Here is a 21742-nt window from a genome sequence, read left to right as displayed (position 1 = left end):
CCTCCACCTCCCCTGCCTCAGCTTGGCTCCTGTCCAAAGCTGAGCACTCGGGGCCTGGCCGACATAGAATAGAACCAGCCCGTGCCACTGCCTGGTCTGCCACGGTGCCGGCAGTACATGTTCCAGGAGGCTGCCCAGGTCTAAGAGTGAGTCACACACAGCCTCCCCGGTGGGGGAAGGTTGCCCCATTTCACCCACAGGAAAACTGAGGCTCAGAGAGGCAAACTCACTTGCCCAGGGCTGCCTGGTGAAGTGGCATGGCTGGGATTGTGCCCTGAAGCTCGGGTGCATAATGCATTAGGTGTTAGGCTGCTAATCAGGTCTTTCCTTTTGTTTTGTTTCCTCCCCCCACCCCCCCCCCACAGAACCAAAACCAAAACACCAAACCTGCTGCCAATGAGTCAGTTCAGACTCATATCAGAATCACTGCCACCGAGTCCAGGCCAACTCCTAGTGACCCTGTAGGACGAGGTAGACCTGCCCCTGTGGGTTTCCGAGACTGCAGCTCTTTACTGGTGTAGAAAGTCTCATCTTTTTCCCTAGGAGTGACTGGTGGTTTCGAACTGCTGACCTTGTGGTTCAGCCCAACATGTAACCACTACACCAACACTCCTGGTTGAGTCCATTTACTCACTGCCATCAAGCTGATCCTAACTCATCGTGAACCAGTAGGACAGAGTAGAACTGCCCTTGTGGGTTTCCCAGGCTGTAACTCTTTAGGGCAATGGTTCTCAACCATTATGGTGACACCCCCCCCCCCAAACCCTAAAATGATTTTCGTTGCTACTTCTTCACTGTGATTTTGCTACTGTGATGAAAGGGTCATTCATCCCCATAGGGGTCACGACCCACAGGTTGAGAACCGCTGCTTTAGGGGACTAGAAAGCCTCATCTTTCTCCCTTGAGGGTAGTTTCAAACTGCTGACCTTGTGGTTAGCCGCCACCAGGCCTCCTCCTCCTGCCTCCTATTGGGTCCCTGAGACTGGATCTGTATAGGAGCAGACAGCCTCATCTTTCTCCTCCAGACTGGCTAGTGGATTTGAACCGCCGACCCTGGAGGTAGCAGCCCCATGGCTAGCCCACAGCGCCACCATAAAATAGACCCATGTGCTAGTGCCATTTCGCAGATGAGGAGACGGAGGCACAGAGAAGCCAAGACCGGTCTCCTGGCTGCTTTGGTCAGCACCCTCCACCCCCCAGAGAGCACTCACCTCAGCACTCCGGCTCCTGCCTTCCATGGCTCCTCTGGAAGTCTCCTGGGCCCCAGGCTCCCACCGCTGCTGCTCCTTCTGCTGTAGGACCAGCTTCAGCTCTGCATGGAGCAGCTGCCTCTGAGCCTGGGGGGCACAGAGACGGGGCTTGAGGCCAGGAGGGGATGGCCACTGATTAGGAGGTGGGACAGGGTAGGTGTGTGTTCTCACCTCGGCCTGGGCACAGGCACCCCCTCCTAGCAGGACCCCCGCCTGGGGCGCCGCACAGATGTCCACAGGGTGTGCGCCCTTCCCCTGGGATCTTGCTGCCTGTCAAGGAGACACCAGGGCATGAGGCTCCTCCGTGCAGGCCAGGCGATGGGCAGAGGAGGCAGGTGGGGCGTGGGGCGCCAGTCAGGACTCACCTTGGGCTCTCTGCTGGCAATTTGGGCCTCCCGGGTCCGGGGCTCTAAGAAGGATAACGGAGAGTCTCATCAGCTCTAAGGAGCCCTGGTGGCGTGGGGGTTATGCCATGGGAAACCACCGGCCACTCCTCAGGAAAAAGAGGGGCTCCCCACTTCCCCGAAGAGTTACAGTCTCGTAAACCCACAGGGGAAGTTCCACCCTGTCCTATAGAGCCACTCAGAATCAGCGTCCACTCGATGGCAGGGAGTGTCCCTGTTTGATGTTGATCATCCCTAGCACACTCCCACCGACTGTGTCCTGGGACCAGCTTTGGTCACGCCCCTCCGACCCTACCCTAGCACCATATACAGGTTGGGGAACCGAGTCTGGGAAGACCTTTGTCCCAGGTAGGGAAGCAGTTGGACGGCTCACAGGAAAGCCAGACTGAGTGGCTGACCCAGGCGCCCAAACCCATGATTTCATGACAGGCCCACTCAGATGGATGCCCCGTCTCACAGCATCAGGTCCCTGGTCTGCAGCCCGGGAAGGAAAGCCCCGTCGGTCTCCCGGGGGCGCCAGGACGGTTACATGAGTTTGCATCGAGGACAGGGGCCTGGCCCATGGTAACCACTTGATAACCATTCCTACCCTTGGTCTTGCTAAGAACAGCCTAAGGGCCTGCAAGGTCCGCAGTTGGAGACCACCAGCCACCGCATGGGAGAAAGAAGAGACTGTCTACTCCCGTAAAGAGCTACAGCCTTGGGGACCCACAGGGACAGTTCTACCCTGTCCTATGGGGCACCGTGAGCCCTTGGCCAGGAATAATAGCCCATTGGAGGAATTGAGTGTGGACTTTTTTTGTTCCTGCCTCACGAGGGACGGTCTGATCCCAGTCAGAACAGATTCAGAGAGGCCAAGCCACCTGTCTGGAGGTGACTTTCTGAGAAGGAAGTCACAAACAGATTTGCTCTGGGTCTAGGGCACTGCTGCCAGCCTGCCCCGCCCCGCTGACTCCCTGACTCAGGGCTGGCTGGGGCCCACCTGACATGCCAGCCTGTCCACCCCCACTGCACATCGAAAGGTCAGGCCTCACGAGGCACATTCCCACAAACAATGGGCCATCTGCTATGCCCAGCCGCATTCCGCCCTGCCCACCCACCCCCCAGCTGCACAATAGCCCTTCATAGCCCACCCTCAGCGACCAGGACAGAGAACACAGGGACCCCCCCACACACACACACAGCCTTCTGCCTGCCGCACCCACTCTCCTGCTGCCCTCCCACCCAAGGGTCCTCTCTCACATTCTCAGAGGGTCCTGGTCTCTGTGTCCTTCCCAGCCCCTCCCAGCAGGCAGCTAGAGCTCCCAGGGGGTCGGCTCCCATGTCTTGGGGGTGCTCCCTTCCCAACTGGATCCTGTGCTGGGTCCCATAGGCTTCAGAACCACCCCGATGTTGTGGTGGTTCCAGGGGTGGAAACTGAGGCTCAGAGAGGGCAGGGATTTGCCCAGGGAGCAGAGGACAGAGCCATAGTTGGTTCCTTGGCTCCTGTCCTACTCTGTAACTTGCACCGGGGGTCCTGAGCACTCTGGGGTGTAGGGTGGAGCCCAGTGAGGCTTCTGGGTTTGGGGAGGAGGGGCTAGGGGCATCCCCCAAACAGGCATCTCTGAGAGGGGTCTCATCAAGGTCAGCCCTGGCCTGGGCAAATACTTTGCAAGCATGGCCTCCTGGGATTTTCTGAAAGAGACGAGAGCTCCAAACCCAAACCAGGCCCACTGCCACCAAGTCGATGCCGATTTGTCCAGAACCTACAGGTTCCCCAGACTGTAACTCTTTACAGGAGTAGAAAGCCTCATCTCTCTCCCTCTGAGCGGCTGGTGGGTTTGAACCGCTGGCCTTATGGTTAGCACCCCACTATGTCACCACAGTGTCACCTACATGACAGCTCAGGGTCCTAGCAACTGAGCCGAGACTTGAGCCCAAGTCTGAAAAGCTCACCCAACTAGCACCACCCCACCCCATAGCGCCACGATCTGGGGGCAAGGCGAAGCCTCTTGTTTATTGGTGTGTGTGAGTGGGGCGTGTCGGTGGATGGAGGGGGTCTCCTGGGCCACAAGCTCCTAGGCCAGGCAGCTAGGATCCCACCCACCCCGGGGCCTGGCACCGGAAAGAGCCAGGGCGGGGACAAGACACACTGTCCTCCTTGCGTAGCCCTGCCTGGGACAGCTGCCCAACCCCAGTTATATTTAGCTCCAGGGTGCCCTTCCTGAACCACGTACCCAGATCCTGGGGTGGAGTGGGGGCGGCTTCGGAAGGAAGCCCACCCCGCCCCAGGCACTCCGTTCCCAGCTTTGCCCATCCCTCTGAGTACTGCTGGGGGGAAGGGTCCCTGCTGGTGTATGGGACGCCCCTGGTGACTCCAGGCCAGACGGTCCGTCCAGATGTCCATGGTGTAGCCACACTGGGGCGCTGCCCTGAGCTTCCAGATTCCATCCTCGCAGTGTCTGTTTCTTAAGCTCTCGCTACGTGAGCTAAGCCTTGTCCCGGCCTCTGCCCTCATTAAGTCTCACGGCACTGCTTGCTTAAGGAGCCGTCCACTGGCCTTCCGAGGGGCCACTGGTAAGGTTGGGGGTGTGTAGGAGAGACCTGGATCGGGGTCCCTGCTGAGGAGCCCCCAGGCCTTGCCCTCTGCCCACCAGGGCTGCTGCCTTCCATAATGGGAGCTGTTGAGGGGAGGGGCTTTCGCTGGACTTCCCCAAGCCCCTGGATGCTATCTGAGGCCATAAACTGATGGGGAGGGGATGAAGGGCATGGGCTGGGGCTGCCTCCATTCAAATCCCTGCTCCAGCACTTCTAAGGGATGAGTCGGTGGGCAAAGTCATTGCATCACAGGGCCTCAGTTTCCTCGTCTGTAAAATGGGCTCAGTCCCCTCGTCTGTACACGAGAGGGGCTGTCAGGATGCACGAGCACACAGCGGACACAGGGAAGCGGGAACGTCCCCAGCACACAGCTCAGGAATGCAGACCAGTCCCTGGCAAGAGCCCCCTCCCAGGTGGTTATGAGTTGGGCGGCTAACAGCGAGGTCAGCAGTTTGAAACCAATAGCCTCTCCGAGGGAGAAAGAGGAGGTTGTGTGCTCCCAGAAAGGATTACCATCTTGGAGACCCACAGAGGCAGCTCTACCCATTCCCACGGGATTGCTAGCAGTTGGAATGGCCCGACAGCAGGGAGTTAGAGTCCCTAGCTGGGGCAATGGCTCCCCTAACAGGGAGATTTGCAGCCAGCCCTTCCACAAAGGAAGACGCAGCAGTCCGGGTACTGTGAGGCCAGCGGCCCTGGCACCCGGAGGTCCCATGGGTCAGTAGGAGTCTCATCGTACTCACTGCCATCGCATCAACTCAGAGCTCCTACAGGACAGGGCAGAGCAGCCGCATGAGTTTCTGTAACTCTCTGTGGAAGTAGAAAGCCCCATCTTTCTCCAAGGAACGGCCAGTGGTTTCCAACTGCCGACCTTGTGGTTAGCGGCCCAACACATAAGCACTGTGTCACCAGGCCCCTGTCTCGGAGAGCATCAGGTGCATAGAGGGGCCAGTGGCTGCATCTCTGCCTCCCACCCAGCCATTGCCCCCCAGGAGACCCCCTGCTAGAGAGCATGGCCCAGGCCCCAGAAACCTGCCCCAGCTCAGTAATTCATGTCATCTCACACCAGCGTATGTGAAAGCCTTCGTAACCCTCCGCCCGCCACCCCACCCACCCTCGTACAAAGTAGAACTGCTCCCTGGGACTCACAAGGCTGTGTATCTCTACAGAAGCAGACAGCCTCATCTTTCACCCGCAGTGCTGCTGGGGGGTTTGAACTCCTGACTCTGTGATGATCAGGCCACCAGGGTTCCTTGAGCCCATTTTAGAGCTAGGAAAGCCAAGGCACAAAGGGTGTAGTATCTTGCCCGAGGCTGCGGAACCAGAAAGAGGGAGGGCATGCGGGTCTGGCTCCGGAGCCCCAGGCACCCTCCCAGCACCTCCCGACCCCGGGCCTCATTTCCCACCATGCCTCAGCCTGGCCCGGAGCAGGCCGATGGCTGAGTCCTTACCGCAGGGCCTCCAGACTCCCCCGAAGCTCCCGTCTGTCTGCTCAGTCCCAGCCCCAGGCTGGGGGGAAAAGGGACGGGAAGGGGGAGGAGTGAAGACCCCGCCATTGGCTGCCGGGGCATGAAGTCACAGGAGGGTGGGTGGCAGAGAAACAAACATCACCCTCTGCCAACTGCCTCCATCCTCTGGTGGGGGGAGCCGGGAGACGGCCTTGGCCCCAAGCCTGGACTCAGAGGGCAGCCAGGAGCCCCTCACCAGGGCTTTGCACATTGCTGCCTCCACTTGGAGGAGTCCTGGGGAAGTTCTGCATTGGGCTGCTAACGGTGAGGTCAGCAGTTTGGAACCCCCAGCCGCTCTGTATAAGAAAGAGGAGGCTCTCTGCTCCTGTCAAGAGTTACCGTCTCAGAGACAAGACTCACGGGGGCAGTTCCACCCTGTCCTCTAAGGAGGTGGTAATGGCACTTGGACCCCCCCACTTGGAGATGCAGCATCCATTACCACCCTGTCCTGGCTCCCTGGCCCAGACATGACCCCACTGGTGCCTGGCGTCCCTGAGATCAGCTCCCTCCACTCTTCTCTCCCAGTCAATGTCAGGTTAACACCCGTTTGGCCACTTCTGGCTGTGTGACCGTGGGCGGGCCTAGGCATGTGTGCGGAGCACCATTGCTTCACCCGTCAGCAGGTGAAGAAGGCCCACCTCGTGGGGTTTTGAGAACTCCACAAGTTAAGAGAGGGGAAGCGCCTTTACACAGAAAGAACGACTATAGTGTCGTGGTGGTCCAGCGTTGGGCTGCTAACTGCCAAGTCAGCAGTTCAAAGTCTCCACCTGCTTCGTGGGAGAGAGACGGGGCTTTCTACTCGGGTAACTAGTTAGTCTCAGAAACCCACAGGAGCCATTCTACGCTGTCCTATGGGGGCTCTGAGCAGTGAGGCAGGGTTTTATTTCTGGGTATGGGTTTGGTTTTGCCTATCTTGTTACTCTCAAGCACATGTGGGGACCTGAATGGGGTGGGACTTTTAGGGGGTGTTGGGCCTGAATGAGACCTGGCCTGGGGAGCCCCACTTCTCCGTTGAATGGAGCTGCTATTTGGGGGGCCGGCCCGCTCTATGTGCCCTGGGAATTCTGGTGGCGCAGCGGGGCAAGTGCTGGGCCAGGCTAGTCCTGGTGGTCAGGGGACGTAGGGGGGTGATCGATGGAGGAATTTCTCGGCGAGGTAAATGCCCTAAAACAGAAGCCTAGATCTGTGGATGTCAAAGTGGATTCCAACTTCTGGGTACTGAACGAACCCTCCACCCACCCCACTGTGTCACAGAGGAGGATTGTCCCGCTTTCTTCCTCATAGACAGGGGTCCTGGTGGCCCGGTGGGCTGAGTGAAGGGCTGCTAACCACAAGGTCATCAGTTCAAAGCCTCCAGCCATGCCGAAGAGGCCATGTGCTGCTGTTAGGGATTCATGCAGTCTGGGACACCCCCCCCCCCCGCCGCCCACACACACACACACACACCCCAGAGCAGTCCCCTGCCCCCACGCACAAGCTCACTGCCATCAGGTCAGGCTGATCCTGAATCCTCGTGACCTTTCAGAGACTGTAAGCCTTTCTAGGACTAGAAAGCCTTGTCTTTCTCCCTTGGAGAAGCTGGTGGTCTTGAACTGCTGACCCGGCAGCTAGCAGCCCAACTCGTAACCACTACGCCACGGGGGCTCCTTTCCTTGAAGTTGCTAGGAGTTGAAAGAAACCCAGCAGCTGCGGGTTGTTAATTTCTCCTTTTAAAAAAATCATGTCCCAAATGTGAGGAGGCTTGGAAAAATGGAGTTATAAGATAATAGAATTTCTCCACCCACCTTTGGAAGCCCCCTGGTGCTACTCTGGCTGGTTGTTGCCCGCCTCCGGCCCCCAGGGATCAGGGTAGGCAGCTTGGACCCAGGTCACAGCAACACTGCCAGGATGCTCCCGCTGCCGGGGCTGAGACCCAGACCCCTAAAACCTGCTTCTCCTCTGCCCACTCTGTTTCAGTTAAGGAGGCTCTGAGTGCCAAGCTGACTCACCCCAGGCCACCCGCATCCGGATTCGAACCCAGACCTGTCCAGCTTCCCAAGCCAAGGCCACACATCTTCCGCTGACCCCCTGGCCCCCAGGCTGACCCCACTCACCAGACCCCAGAGCATGGCAGAAAGAACACAAGTAGCCCCACATATCCCCGCACCCTCCCGGCTGCTGCCGGGGCTGCACAGAGCACTCTGAGCCCAGGCCTGCAGCGGGCACTGGGGGAGGCCCAGGGATTACCTCCAGAGCCCCAGTCAGCAGCTTTGGGCCCCATTGTCCAGTGGGGCTCAGGCCCCAGGCCTCTGCCTCAGCTAGCAGCCCTCCCCTTGCCCATCTCTCTGACCCTCCTCTGGCCTGTCCCTCACCCCTTACCTAGGGTAGGGGGCCTACTCCCTGAGACCTAGGGGATCAGGAATGGATTGGCAGGCTCTTGGAATGCTGGGGGCTCCCCTCCCCTTCTCCCTGAAATCCCCCCACCCCCCACCCACTCATGGACAGGAATGTGCTGACTGTCCGGAATGCCTTCAGTCCCGGCAGCCTCCAGGAGTGGGGGGGTGGGGCTGACACCCACCCCACATGAACCCTCCTCACTGAGAGGCCGAAGGGCTGGTGTGTCCAGGGGCTGCCAGGGAGCCAGAGGAGACCCTGCCTCCATTGCAGGCTTTCTGCAGCTAGGGTTCTCATCCACTGAGTCATTCAAACGTTTCTCTGTTCCTGGATTCAGTCAACAAACACAGGTTGGCCGGGGGACACCACTGACCTAGATGCACCCTGAGAGGCCGGCTCAGGGAAGGGTGTCTGGAGAAGGCGACAACTGAGCTGAATCAACCCTGAAGGTTGAAGAGGAGGGAGCCATCTCTCGCCCACTGCCAGCCAACATCGTGTGGGTACCAGGTTTGTGCCCAGCCCTGGACTGGATGGTGCTGGGGACCCAGTGGGACTGACTGAAACAGCCCGGGCCTGCGTTCATGGGGTGGACAATCCAGCCAATGTCAACAGTCTGGTGAGTGGTCTAGGTCAGGCCCGGAAAGGCACAAACCAAAGAGCGTGATGGGGGAGCCCCGAGGAGGTACCCGGCCCAGCCTAGGAAGGGGTGTCTGCGAGGGCTTCCTGGAGGAGGGGACAGCTGAGCTGAGACTTGAAGGACTCGGGAGAGCTAGGGAAGAGAAGAAGCAAGGGGAAATCAGGTTATAGGCAGAAGGATCGTTTTGTGAAAACAACCTGACTCAGGAGGCCGAGCCCTCAAGTCGATTCCAACTCCGCGACCCCGTAGGGCACAGTTGAGCTGCCCCGATGGTCTCCCAGGCTGCTGCCAAGCTGTACACGACAAGACGGCCGCGTGTCTCTCTCTCTCTCTCTCTCTCTCTCTCTCTCTCTCTCTCTCTCTCTCTCTCTCTCTCTCGATGTGTTTGGCCGCGTGGTTAGCGCCGACGCGTAGCCGACCGCAGCACCAGAGCTCTGTGAACCTGGAGGCAGCTAGACATTTTGTTGGAAATGTCTGGGAGCCGAAGAACCTCTTCTGCTCAAAAGAGGGGAAATGCGGGACAGAGTTTCAAATTCCCGAAGAATCCAGACTTTCTGGAATCACGAAGGCCCAGGGGGGGTGCTCCAAAGCTGTGGCTCTGGTAGCATCTCGATACCTGAAGTCTTCATCAAGCCTAAAGGTCATTTAACTTAAACGCTCCTTGCCGTCCAACTGGTGCCGACTCCTAGCGACCAGATAAGACAGGGTAGAACTGCCGCTGTTGGTTTCTGAGACTGTAAGTGTGGATGGAGCAGAAAGCCCCGTCTCCCTCCTGCAGAGCGGCTGGTGGTTTCAAACTGCTGACCTAGCTCAGCCGTACTCACCGTGCCACCAGGGCTCCTGGCGTAGCCTCGTTCATAAACGATGCCTGTTTATATGCTCTTTTAATTATTGCTATTATTTTGATAGCTTAATATATCCAGGCTGGTTTTTTTAAACTATTCAAGTCAGATTTATGCCTTTGATTTTTAAAAATCATTTTATTAGGGGCTCATACAACCCTTATCACAATCCATACATCCATCCATTGTGGAAAGCACATCTGTACATTCATTGCCCTCATCATTCTCAAAACATTTGCTCTCCACTTAAGCCCCTGGCATCAGCTCCTCATTTTCCTCTCCCTCCCTGCTCCCCCCGCCTTGAACCCTTAATAATTTACAAATTATTATTTTGCCATATCTCACACTGTCCGATGTCTCCCTTCACCCACTTTTCTGTTATCTGTCCCCCAGGGAGGAGGTTGTATGTAGATCTTTGTAATCAGTTCCCCCTTCCTACCCTCCCTCTCCAGACCATTTAAGAGCGAGTGTCATGGCTCTCTAAGGCCAGAGGAATAAGAGCACTCTGTGAGGAGGAGAGTGACACAGCAGGAAGAGCAGGGGAGGGGAGGCCTGTCACCACTAGGTGAGACACGCCCAGGGGCGGCCGAGTCCTCTCACGGGGAGGGTGCTGGGGCTTCTGATGGGCGGTCTTTACACAACCGAACGTCATCACCTGCTCATTCTGCGCCAAACACAGCACTCTCTGTTTGACAAGTTCGGTTTCACCCTGGTCTCTGTTCATCTATGTACCCCCGAGGAACATGACCAAAACACACAGGGGCGACCCAGCGTACACCCCAATGAAGCACCGCGCCCTCCTCGTGGTCGGTGTCACGGCGGGGCCCAGGGCTGCCGGCTCCGTGCCCATCCATCTCCCCAAAGGGCTTGCTCTTTCTCACCAAGCAGGATGTCCTTGGCCGGGGTCTGGTCTCTCCTGGCAACAAGTCCCCAGTAGGTGAGATGAAGTCTCTCGCCATCCTGGCTTCGAAGGAGCATTCCGGCTGTACCTCTTCCAAGCAGGTGTGTGGATTCATCGGGCAGCCTGTGGCACTTTCAATACTTCACAGGTTACGTGCATGTTGACCCGTACGTGCAAGCGCTATGGGCCGACTCAGGCGCCATCTGCGTGGGAGCACACAGACAGCAGCCGCGGGGAGATCGGCTGGGAAACGTGGAGTTTCTGGAAACTGGGAAATAGCAAGTTCCTGTCCACGGGGGAGGACCAACTGAGGACCCCTGGAATCTCTGGCACTGCCAGGGGCACCTGGAAGGGCTTCCCAGAGGAGGTGACATTGGATCTCATATGAGACAACTAGCAATGGGTGGAGGACAGGGTGCGTGGAGCAGGGGGAAGAACCAGAGCAAAGGTCCTGGGTGGGGGAGTCCACTTGAGAAACTGGCTTCTTTGAGGGTGTGGTGGGAAGCTGAGAGGCCCGGGGGAGCAGCACTATAAGGAGGGGCTAAGGCTTTGTCCCAAGGGCCTTCAGGAGCCACACAAAGAAGCCCAAAGTCACTGCCTCGAGTCAGTGCTGACTCAGAGGCCCCACAGCGGCGGTTCTCAACCTGTGGGTCTCCACCCCTTTGGGGGGCGTTAATGACTCTTTCACGGGGATCGCCTGATTCACAACAGTAGTAAAACGACAGTGATGAAGTAGCAATGAAAATAATGTTATGTTTGGGGCTCACCACCACATGAGGAGCTGTATTAAAGGGTCGTGGTGTGAGGAAGGTTGAGAGCCACTGCCCTGGAGGACAGGGTAGAACTGCCCCCTGTGGGGTTTCTAAAACTGTAACTCTTTATGCCCCATCTTTCTCCATCTTAAGCCCCATCTTTCTCCCTCAGAGCTGCCGGTGGTTTCGAACGGCTGACCTTCCAGATGTAAACCCAGCAAGACCCACCAGGGCTCCTGGGGCGGGGGGGATACAGAAGGGGTGAAGTTAGAACTGAGTGGTCAAGGACGGGCAGGGGTGGGTGGAGGGTCTGAGCTGCAGACCAGGGCTGGAGCCCACCAAACCCCCTCCTCCCCGGCTCAGGGTCTAACAGAAAAGGGAGACTAGTACCCTACCACCCTTCCCTCTCCCTCAGAGCCTTGCCTGGGCCCGGCCCTAGGGGGAAATCCCCGGCCTTAGGTCTCCTCATGAGCAGGCAGAAGCCGGACAAGGAAGAATCCTGGTGCTGAAGCATGGACTGGCGGGAGAAGGAACAAAGGAGGCTGGGGTGAAGAAGAAGCAGAGTCCCCTCTGTGGTGACCGTGAGACACAAGGCTTTGTCTCATGGACTTCCCACAGGTCATCAGGAGGGGCCAGTCCCTGGAGGAGGACGGAGTGCAGGGTCAGTGGAGAAGCAGAGCCCCCACGGGATGGGTGGACACAGTGCCTACAGCCAGGAGCTCAAACCCGACGAGGGTCCAGGACCGGGCAGCACTGGGCTCTTCCCGGAGTGGTGATAGGTCAGAGTTAGCCGGAAGGCATCCTACCACCAACAGTGGTAGCGGGAAGATCTTTGCAGATGCCCTTCACCGGGGCAAGGTGCCCTGGGGGCGTGGCAGTGACCCGTTGGGCTGCCAGTCAACAGCGGTTCAAAAGCACTGGCCGCCCCAAGGGAGAAAGACCAGGCTTTCTATTCCCATGGAGTTGTTCTTAGGGGCGATGGAGTCGCTTCCGACTCATAGTGACCTTAAGCACAACAGAACCAAACACTGCTGAGCCCTGAGCCGTCCTCATGTTGTGCGAACCCATCGTAGCCACCGTGCCAGTCCATCTCATTGAGGACGCCCCTTCCTCTGCTTCACCCAACATGATGCCTGTGTGAGCTAGATAAACAAATTCTAGACACTCGTGTGTATAAGGAAGAGCTTCATATAAAGAGCAATTGTATATTGAGAAAACATCCCAGCCCAGTCCAGATCAAGTCCTTAAGTCCAATATTAGGCCATATGTCCGATACCAATCTATAAAGTTCTCTTCAGACTCACGCAACACATGCAATGATACTGAGTGCAGGAAGATCACAAGCCAGTGGGTGGGAAGTCTTGTGGATCCAGTGGCGTTGTAAGCATCTCAGCGCTGGCAGGGGTCTCCACGTGACTCCTCCAGCTTTCCAGGGCTCTGGCTTCATCAATGAAGCTCCATGTGTCTGGTCACCAGGAAGAGAAAACAGAGAGTGAGTCTGTGTGTCCGGCTTCCAGGGAAGAAGACAGGAGTTCCCAGAATCCTCAGGTGAAGGCCAGGCCCACACAGAGGCCTCATTGGCTGTGGCCTGATTGAGAGGCCAGACTCCAGCCCTCTGCAAGTTGACAGATTATGTAACGGCCACAATGTCCTTCTCTAAAGACTGGTCTCTCCTGACAACATGTCCAAAGTATGTTAGATGACGTCTTGCCATCCTGACCTCAAAGGACCACTCTGGCCAGAGTCCTTCCAAGACAGATCGGTCCATGGTACTTTCAATATTCTTCGCCAGCACTGCAATTCAAATGCACCGGTTCCTCTTCATTCAAGGTCTAAACTTCACACGCATCTAAGACAATTAAAAATACCCTGTCAAAAAAAAATACCCTGTCTTGGGTCAGGCACACTTTGGTCATCAGAGTAACACCTGTGCTTTGTCGTACTCTAAGGAGGTCTTGTACAGCAGACTTACCTAATGCGACCCGTCTTTTAATCCATCTCTTCACTGCTGCTCCCATGAGCATTGATTGTGGATCCCAGCAAGACAAAGATCCGTGACGACTTCAATCTTTCCTTCATTCACCCGGAGACTTCCAGCCTCACAGGGGCAGCTCCACCCAACCCGAGTCAGCATTGACTCGACGGCAGTGAGTTTGGTGTGTGCAGTCAGGCGAAGAATTGCCTTCCTGGTCAGCTGTGAACTTTATGGTGAATGAATGATTTCTTATTCGCTGTCTCTGTGCCTTCTGTCTTGGTCTCATCCTCTCTGTGGTGCCTTGTCCCTCTCTTCCCCTCTCTCCCCCTCGCTCTCTATGATTATGTCTCTCTCTCTTCCTCTCTATATGCCTACATCTCTGTCTTGCTTGCCTTCACCAAGGGGGTGTAGCCAGGGAAGTCCAGTTTAGAAGGTGGCACCAGGTCTTACTTCCGGCCAAGGCCACCTCAGTAAACACAGGACATCCTGCCGGGCGAGGGAAAAGCAAAGCGGCTCCCCTGGACCACGCTCTTTGGGCCCAGTCTGCACCAAGCAGGGGCTTCAGCCTCCCCTGCCCTGCCCAGCTGCCAGGGCCCTCCCCCAGCCAGCAAGGGAACCCGATGTCCCCTCCCCACCGCTCTGCCCTTTATTCTCCATGCCCCTTTTAAACCCAGCCTCCCAGGTGCCCTCCCCTGGTGATCTGCACCCAATGTGTCCCTGGCTTGCCTGGGTCAGTCCCAGACCTGCTTCTCCTGCTGGTTCCTGGGCCTTGTCCTGGGCCCCTCCTCCATCTTGGCCCAACAGTGCCCTTCCCTTCCTCTTCCCAGTGCCCTCAGAGTTCAGTGTCCAGCCACACCCTACAACCCCATCCTTTCCCACCTTCTCCCTCCTGCCGCCCACACCAGGCTGCTCAAGGCCCTGAGAGGGAGAGGGGGAGATGGGCCTTCCTCCTCCAGCCCTCTGCTGCCCTGGCTCCCTCCTAACTCCCAAGTCCTCTGGGCCTGGATAAAAGCCCTCCCCAGGCTGCCCCAGCCCCCAATTAGAGGATTTTAGAGCACAGGGCCACCCCTTTGAGAATTCCTGGCTGTGGCCATTCAATGAGACTTAGGGAACTGTTCAATAAGGAGCCCTGGGGCACTGTGAGTTAGGCTTTGGGCTGCTAACTGCGGGTCCCATCAACTGCAGGTCCTGTCAGGCTTCACAGTCTCAGAAATCCTACACGGAGCGTCTGTGAGCCACTCCGTATCTCGCGGGTGACAGTGAGTGTGTCGGGGTGATCACGAGGTGCCGAAGGGATCAGGTATCAGGCATCAGAAGACCCAGAACAATCATGGTGATGTGAAGGGTTGGGGAGTAGAAATCCAAAGCCCATCTGTAGACAATTGGACATCCCTCACAGAAGGGTCACAGGAAGGGACAAGCCAGTCAGGGCGCGGGATAGCACCGAAGAAACCTACAACATTCCTCTAGGTTTTGTTTTTTTTCCATTTCTCTAGTTCTTTAATGCTCCCTCCCCACTCACTATCATGACCCCAATTCTACCTTACAAATCAAGCTAGACCAGAGCACATACACTAGTAGAGATAAGAACTCGCAACACAGGGAATTCAGGACAGATGAACCCCTCAAGAACAATCATGGGAGTAGCGATACCAGGAGGGTAAGGGGAAGGTAGGGGGAGAAAGAGGGAACCGATCACAATGATCGACGTATAACCCCCTGCAGGGGTACAAACAGCAGAAAAGTGGATGAAGGGAGACAAGTGGTTGGTGTAAGACATGAAAATATGAATAATTTATAACTTATCAAGGGTTCGTGAGGGAAGGAGAGTACGGGAAGGAGGGAAAACAATGAGGAGCTGACACCAAGGGCTCAAGTAGAAAGAAAATGTTTTGAAAAGGATGACGGCAACATATGTACAAATGTGCTTGATACAATTGGATGTTTGGATTGTGATAAGGGCTGTAAGAGCCCCCAATAAAACGATTAAAAATTTTTTAAAAGGAATAGTCAACATGCATGATGTGTTCTTGTTTCTCAGGACAGCGGACCCTGGTGGTGGATACGGTTACTGTTCCATTTCCCCCGTGAGGCCCAGAGGGGTAGAGTGCTTTGCCCAGGGCTACACAGCAACCAGAAGGTCCTGCTGAGGTTCTAGTCAGGTGTTCTGGCTGCTACACAGTTCCCTGCTCCAGTCATTTCTCTGAGCCCCATTCCATTTCCTTGCACCCACCAGAATGCTCGGTAAATGCCCGGGGCCCCGGCTGAGCGGGTCAGGGTTGGAAAGTGAGTGTAGGGAGGCCCGGGTACAGAACTCAGACGACTGGGGTGGATTTTCGGGACCCATGAGATGGATTGACGCAGGGGCTGCCCTGAGGAGCTCAAACAGAACCATTGAGGCTGGTGCAGGGCCGGGAAGTGTCTCCTGGGGTTGCTATGAGTCAGATCCAAATGGACAGCACCTGACAACCACAACATGACAGGCAGGGGACATACGACCGGCATACAGTTGCCCCTGATAAATCTTCGCTGAGGGAGTGAAGGGAGGTGGGGAGGACTTCAAAGGAGACCAGCTGATCTCTAGCTCTAAGGGCTGGAGGAGAGGCAAGGGCAGCAAGGGGCCCCTGGGAGAGCCCACCTAGCGGGGCTGGTCTGGGGGGGCAGGTGTGAGACTGCACTCCCCCCTGAAAAGGGTTCAGCCAGCAGGGCTGTGGGTTCTGTAACCTGCTGGCTGAAGTGACCAATGATGTGGGTTTCTGGAGTTCAGAGGAACACGTCAGAGCCGGGGGACCTGCACTCAGACACGGGGAGAGTGGGGCAGGTCCTTCGGCATGAGCTGTCTCCTAAACCTGGGGGCATCAGAGGGTAGGGTCCAGGGATGATCGATTCCCAAATCGATGGCCCTTCTTCCAGGTATCTGCTAGAACACCGGCCTAATCGAGCTGTAAAAGAATTTCGGCTGCCCTGAAATACAGACCCTGTGTGGGGCTTGCACACAGAGGAAGATGAAGCACCTAGGACAGAGGAGCAGGCTGCCCGTTACCATGGATACCACGGCCCATCCAGCTGGTCTCCGACACAAGCAAGCCCCAGGAAGGCCTTGCTGACCCATGTGCAGGGTGGCATGCCCTTCCTGGCTGGCTGGGTCCTCCCTCCCTGCCGGACACTGTGCATTTGAAACAAGGCTTTGATCGTGTTGGAAGGGGCTGGGGGGCGGCTGGGACAGAGATGAATGCCAGCCAGACGGAGAAGCCGAATCACGGATGTGGTGGGAACCGGTGCCACTGTCCGCTATGGATTAGCAAGGAAGCACCCGGAAGCCCTTGCTGACCTTGAGTGTTGGGTAACTAACTGGACCCTGTCCCAGGGAGCCCTGGTGGTATCATGGATTCAGTGGCAGGCTGCTAACCAAGCGTTCAGTGGTTTGAACCCACCAATGCTCAGGAGATACGCCGCTTCCTTAACGGTTTACCACCCTGGCGACCCCATGCGGGCAGTTCTAGTCCTCCTGCAGGACTCAGAATTGAAATCCACTGGGTAGCAGTGAGTTGGGGTATGCTGGGGGTCGGACACCGCCCGAGATCACTGGTAGGCACCCTGGTGGCACAGTGGTTACACGTTGCGCTGCTAACTGCACCATCAGCAGTTCGAAACCACCAGCCGCTCCTGAAGGAGAAGAGGCTTTCCACGCCTGTCAAGAGTCAGTCTCAGACTCCCGGGAGCAGTTCTCTATAGGTCGCTATCGGGTTACCTAGGGTCACTATGAGTTGGCACCGACTCGATGGCAGTGAGTTTTATTTAGTTTGGGGGATTTTTCCAGACCACGGGGCAGATGCCAATTTCCAGAGAACCCCAGACGGTGGCAGGAGTCTCCAGCGCAGCAGTTCGATGCCAGTAGCCACGTCTCGGGAGAAAGATGAGGCTTTACCATCTCCCAAACCCACGGGGGCAGTTTTACCTGGCCCGAGACGGGAGCGGGTGGGGGTGGGGGGGTGGCATCGCCGATTCCCAAACCGGGCACGAGGCGGCACTGCTGCGCGCTCAGCCTCCTGGCCCGACGCCTGGATGGGGCCACACTGGGCACCCAGCCCCACGCGCAGAGTGGGAGCCTCGGGGCTGGCTCCCCGCGGGCTCGTGCCTGTCCAGAAATGGGCATAACTTCCTCCGCGGGCCCAGGAAGCTGGGCTCTGCCCGCCCCTTCCCGCCCCGCCCGAGGGGCCGGCCCGGAGCGCCCGCCTGCCCAGCTCCACCCTGCCTGCTCGGCCTCCCGGAGGCTTCCGGCTGGAGGGGAGGCAGGGGCCCCCGCAATTTTGATCCCCACCCGCCTCCGGTCATCCTCTTCTCCACTTCAGGGTCTGCCCGCCCTTCTGGCCACCGTGGCCCCCTCCCCACCCGCCCCTAGCTGTCCCCGCGCCCCTGCGCCCCGGGCGCTGCCCTGCCCCCACCGCCGCCAGGAAGGACGCGCCCTCAGCCCGTGCCAGGCCTCTGAGTGTGCGCCCCTCCCAGCCGGGCCAGGAATGCGGCTGGACCGCGGGGGCGGGCAGACACCCGGCGCTGCTCTGGCCAGCGAGCTACCGGCCCGCAGGCAGGCAGGCAGGTGGGCCCGGCTCGCCTGGGCCTGGCTGGGCTTCTTGCCCAAGGGCAGCGCCACTGCTTGCCCGGCCACTGTCCAGCCGCTGAGCCTGGTGGCACTTTTCCAGAAATCGTGCCCCAGCCACCCGCCCTGTCCCCTGTCCATGGGGAGAAGGCTATGCCATGCTGAGTGGACCTGAGCTTTCCGAACCGGACCGTCTCCTTGGCTGCTGAGCAGTGGGAGGTTCTACCCAGCCTTTCTGGGCCATTCCAAGGTTCTACTCAGCGGTCCAAAGACACAGGTAAACTTCTGGGCTCAGACTGGAGTTCATTTTTTAAAGTGGCCTGGTCAGCCCAGTCCCCATTACACGCACTCAGAGGCACAGGCAGGAAACCTGGCGCAGAGTTCTGGGGGCTGTGAAGAAGTAAAGAGGCAGCTAGCTAACCACAAGGTGAGCCATTCGAAACCACCAGCTGATCTGATAAGAGAAAGCAGGCCTTCTACTCCCCCAAAGAGAGAGTTACTGTCTCAGGGTCGCTGCTGTTTGTCAGGACGGGCTCAATGTTGGTGAACTGTTTTGTTTGAAAGCAGTAAAATGCATGGTTTTAAACCTACCTCCTCACGGGACGACCTCCTGGGCCCCAAGTCAGTAAATTGGATACTGTCCATCTTATGGGATTATTAGGATGCAGACCTCCAAATTGTACCAGGTATGCCGAACGTGCTCAGTCAACTTTAGCCCAATGAGCTCACCCTTACACGAGCTTAGAAACAACTTTAAGAACACAAAAACAAAACCCCAAAACAGCGCAGACTTACATAATCGATTTCTCAGGGCTGGTTTTAATTTCAAAACTGGATTCAGTTCTTTTCCCGCATCGAGGAAGAAGAAGACCAGGCAGTTCAGTCCAGCCCTGGGCCTGGCCCACGGGCATGCCGGGCCCCAGACCCTGTACACAGCCTGTCGCTGGGTCCAATCCCAGACTCCCCCGCCCACCTGTAACAAGAGCAGTGCTGTGAAGTTGCCCAAGTCTGGGTTCCGGGTGACCAGAAGGGCCCACACCCCTCTCTCTGGACCAGATGCCAGCTCTGCTCTTCTGTGGAGAGCTGGCCCGCCCATTAGCTCAGGTCCACTGGCAGTCCACACTTGCCAGTCCTGTGGGTCAGCGCCCCGGGCCTGGTGGCCGTTCTAGTGTCTGTGTGCCCACCAGCACGTCCATGAGGTAGTCCAGCTCGGCCTCGTCCAGCTCTGGAGTGGTCTCTTCCTTGCCTGGCCCCTCCACAGGGCCGGGCTTGAGGCTCTCGGAGGCAGGGGCCCAGAGTTCACTGTCATACATGGAGGTGTCAATGTCCTCAAAGAGGCCCTCCAGGCTGTCGTCCAGCAGACAGCCAGTGGCCGGGCCCAGCAGATCCAGGGCACCCAGGCTGGGGGGTGCCCCTCCAGTGGGGCGGCCCAGGGGCCCCTCGTCCACCAGGGGCTGGGGGGCCTGGCTCAGGCCCTCAATGTGGCTGAGGTCCTCCAGGAGGCTGGCCATGGAGGCAGAGAGGGCGGCGTCCGAGCTGGCCAGCAGGCTGTCAGCCACTCCGGGGGCAGGGGGCGGACTGGGAACGGGTGGCAGGGTGGCGACGGGTGCCATGGAGGCCTGGATGCGCCGCAGTGTGTTCACGACCAGCACCAGGTGCCGCAAGTCTGGCTCGCTCTGCCGCAGGCTGTGATGGAGTTTGAGCACCGAGAGGTCAAAGAGGGAGCTGGAGGCGGCAGTGGCCGTCGGGGCCTGTGTTACGGCTGGGTGACCAGGATCCAGCCACCAGGTGTCCACTGCCAGCCCTTCCTCCTCCTCCTCCCGCTTGCGCTTCAGGCCCTTGCCCAGCATCATCTGTGGGCAGGAAGGTCATTCCATTAAGGGAAGCACATGTGTTCAAATCCCGGCTCTGCACTCTGCTGTGTGTGTGGCCCAGGGCGAGGCACTTACCCTCTCTGAATATAGGTGTCCTAAAAAGCCAAACACCAAACCCACCGCCAGGGCATTGATTCCAACCCATAAAAGCTTAAGAACTCACTGCCATCAAGTCGTTTCCCACTCACAACAACGAGCGATCCTGGAGGGCAGGGCAGAACTGACCCTTTGAGTTTTTGAGACTTCGCTAGAAAGCCTTCTCTTTTCTCCTTTGGAGAAAGCTGGTGGGTTTGACCAGCTCGCCTTGTGGGAATCACCTTCAATGCATCCATCCATCTATCTATCTATCTATCTATCTATCTATCTATCTATCTATCTATCTATCTATCTATCTATCTATCTGAGCTCCATCTCTCTATCGGTAATTCCCAGAGCTCCATCTATCTATCTATCTATAATTCCCAAGACATGGCCAATTCACAGAGCGCGGTCTAGTATTTTCTGAAGAACATCTACTAGGAGTCAGACAACAAACACGGGTAACTGATAGCTAGTACTGGGAAGGCACTTGAAGTTTTAAGGTGAGGGGATGGTCAGGAGAGATTTCTCCAACAAGGTGTAACCCAGGGCTCTCTGGGAAGCAGGTAAAGCAGCAAACATGTAGAAAGGCCCCCCAGCTGACTAGACTGGGCTTAGATTTAGAGACCTGGTAGAAAAAGGCCCGGTCCAGGGGGCCTCAGAGTCTGGATTTCATTGTGGGGAGAAGTCACTGATGGATTTTTTTTGTGGGGGGAGGGTGTTCTTGTGAATGGATTTGGTTTTCATAAGCAGATCCTCCTTAGCAGTGTTATGTGCTGTCCCCAAGAGTCACAGGAGGCTGCTGTCCTCCTGGGGACAAAGGGTGATTGATAGCAAGCTGGTGGTGGTCACGGAAGGAGGGTGGCCAGCTCTGGATGTATTTGAGATACCGAATAGACAAGAGGTGCTGGAAAATCCTGACTGGAACTGGGCAGTTTGCGAATCCAGGCACTCCGGGACCAGGTGGGAAGCAGGTCCCTGGAATTATGGAAAGCATTAGAGAGCTCTCCCCGAAAGGTGGGCAGTTTGAACCCACCGACCTCTTGGCGGGGAAAGATGAGGCCGACTTCTTCCATAAAGATTTACAACTTGGAAGAAAAGGGGAAAAAAGGCAGAGATTTACAACTTGGAAAGCTTCTGGGGCTCTTCTACTGGGTCCTAAAAGGTTGCTCTGAGTCGGAATCGATTGAACGGCAGTGAGTTGGCGCCCGAACTGCTTCCAGATCCATCCCTGGAGTCTCGGCGGAGAAGGGCATGGAAAGTGACCGCTCCATCCAACTACCCTGTCCCTGGCCGGGTCCTCCGTCCCCTTCCTCTGGACCCTGGAGTCCGGAACCACAGGAATTTAGGCCCCGCCCCAGACTCCGCCCCCGGAGCGCCTGCGCCCCCTGGCGGCGGCCCGGCCGGCCTTCCCCCGGGGATTCCGGCCCCTCAGGCTCCCGGCCCCTTGACACAGGCCAGCGTCCCGGCTCTCACTCGGCCGGCCGCCCGGCCCGTGCCGGCGGGAGCCGGGCAGCCACTTCTCCCTCCCGGCCTCCCGCTTGCTTCCGGAAGGCACTGGAGGCAGAGCCTCCCGAAGCGGCGGCGGCGGCGGCGGGGGCGGGTGAGTCACGCAGCCGGAGCCAGGGAGCCGGCGCCTCCGCCCCCTTTCCGGGCTGCGGCGTGATTCACCCGGCCGGGCCGGGCGGGCGACAGTACCCGCCCGTGGATGTCGATCCCGGGCAGCCCCGGTGCGCACCTGCCGGACGCGGGCTTCGGGCCTCCCCCACCCCGCCCCCCAGACCCGGCAGCCGGTACCCCTTCCTCAGTCAAGACCCTCTCCTTCATTTACATACCCAGTTCGCTAGCTGCCAATCAGAACGCAGGTTGAGCGACACTCAGCCAATCGAGAAGCGGCAGCGGCACCATCGCTGGCTCGCTCCCCTCCGGCAACCGGCGCCTAAGCGGTGAGACGCCGTTCTGACTCCAGCGCAC

The 21742-nt window shown here is 57.8% G+C and overlaps 2 protein-coding genes across 3 annotated transcripts in view; both read right to left on the bottom strand.

Moving 5' to 3' along the window:
• Nucleotides 1-7875, bottom strand: part of PRX (periaxin) — a 17356-nt gene extending 9481 nt beyond the window's left edge. Inside the window, exons 1-4 of the mRNA XM_075537241.1 lie at nt 7833-7875; nt 1616-1659; nt 1422-1520; nt 1212-1337 (exon numbers count right to left, since the gene is read on the bottom strand). Coding sequence (XP_075393356.1) covers nt 1212-1337; nt 1422-1520; nt 1616-1659; nt 7833-7875 — 312 coding nt within the window. The remainder of the gene's footprint in view (nt 1-1211; nt 1338-1421; nt 1521-1615; nt 1660-7832) is intronic.
• Nucleotides 1454-21742, bottom strand: SERTAD1 (SERTA domain containing 1). Of its 2 annotated transcripts, XR_012780868.1 has the most exons (4): nt 21604-21742; nt 18612-19669; nt 1616-1659; nt 1454-1520 (listed from the first exon to the last, which is right to left on the bottom strand). XR_012780868.1 is itself a non-coding variant. In XM_075537242.1 (2 exons), exon 2 carries the CDS (start codon nt 19667-19669, stop codon nt 18956-18958), a length of 714 nt encoding a protein of 237 aa, XP_075393357.1. In that variant the 5' UTR covers nt 21604-21742; the 3' UTR covers nt 18608-18955. The 2 variants fall into 2 exon arrangements, 1 of the variants encoding a protein (XP_075393357.1); XM_075537242.1 differs by lacking the exons at nt 1454-1520; nt 1616-1659 and having other exon boundaries at nt 18608-19669.

Source organism: Tenrec ecaudatus, chromosome 18 (genome assembly GCF_050624435.1).
Source record: "Tenrec ecaudatus isolate mTenEca1 chromosome 18, mTenEca1.hap1, whole genome shotgun sequence".
Taxonomy (NCBI): Eukaryota; Metazoa; Chordata; class Mammalia; order Afrosoricida; family Tenrecidae; genus Tenrec; species Tenrec ecaudatus.
Note: the sequence above shows the minus strand (reverse complement) of the source record. Positions and strands in the feature narration are given on the sequence as shown.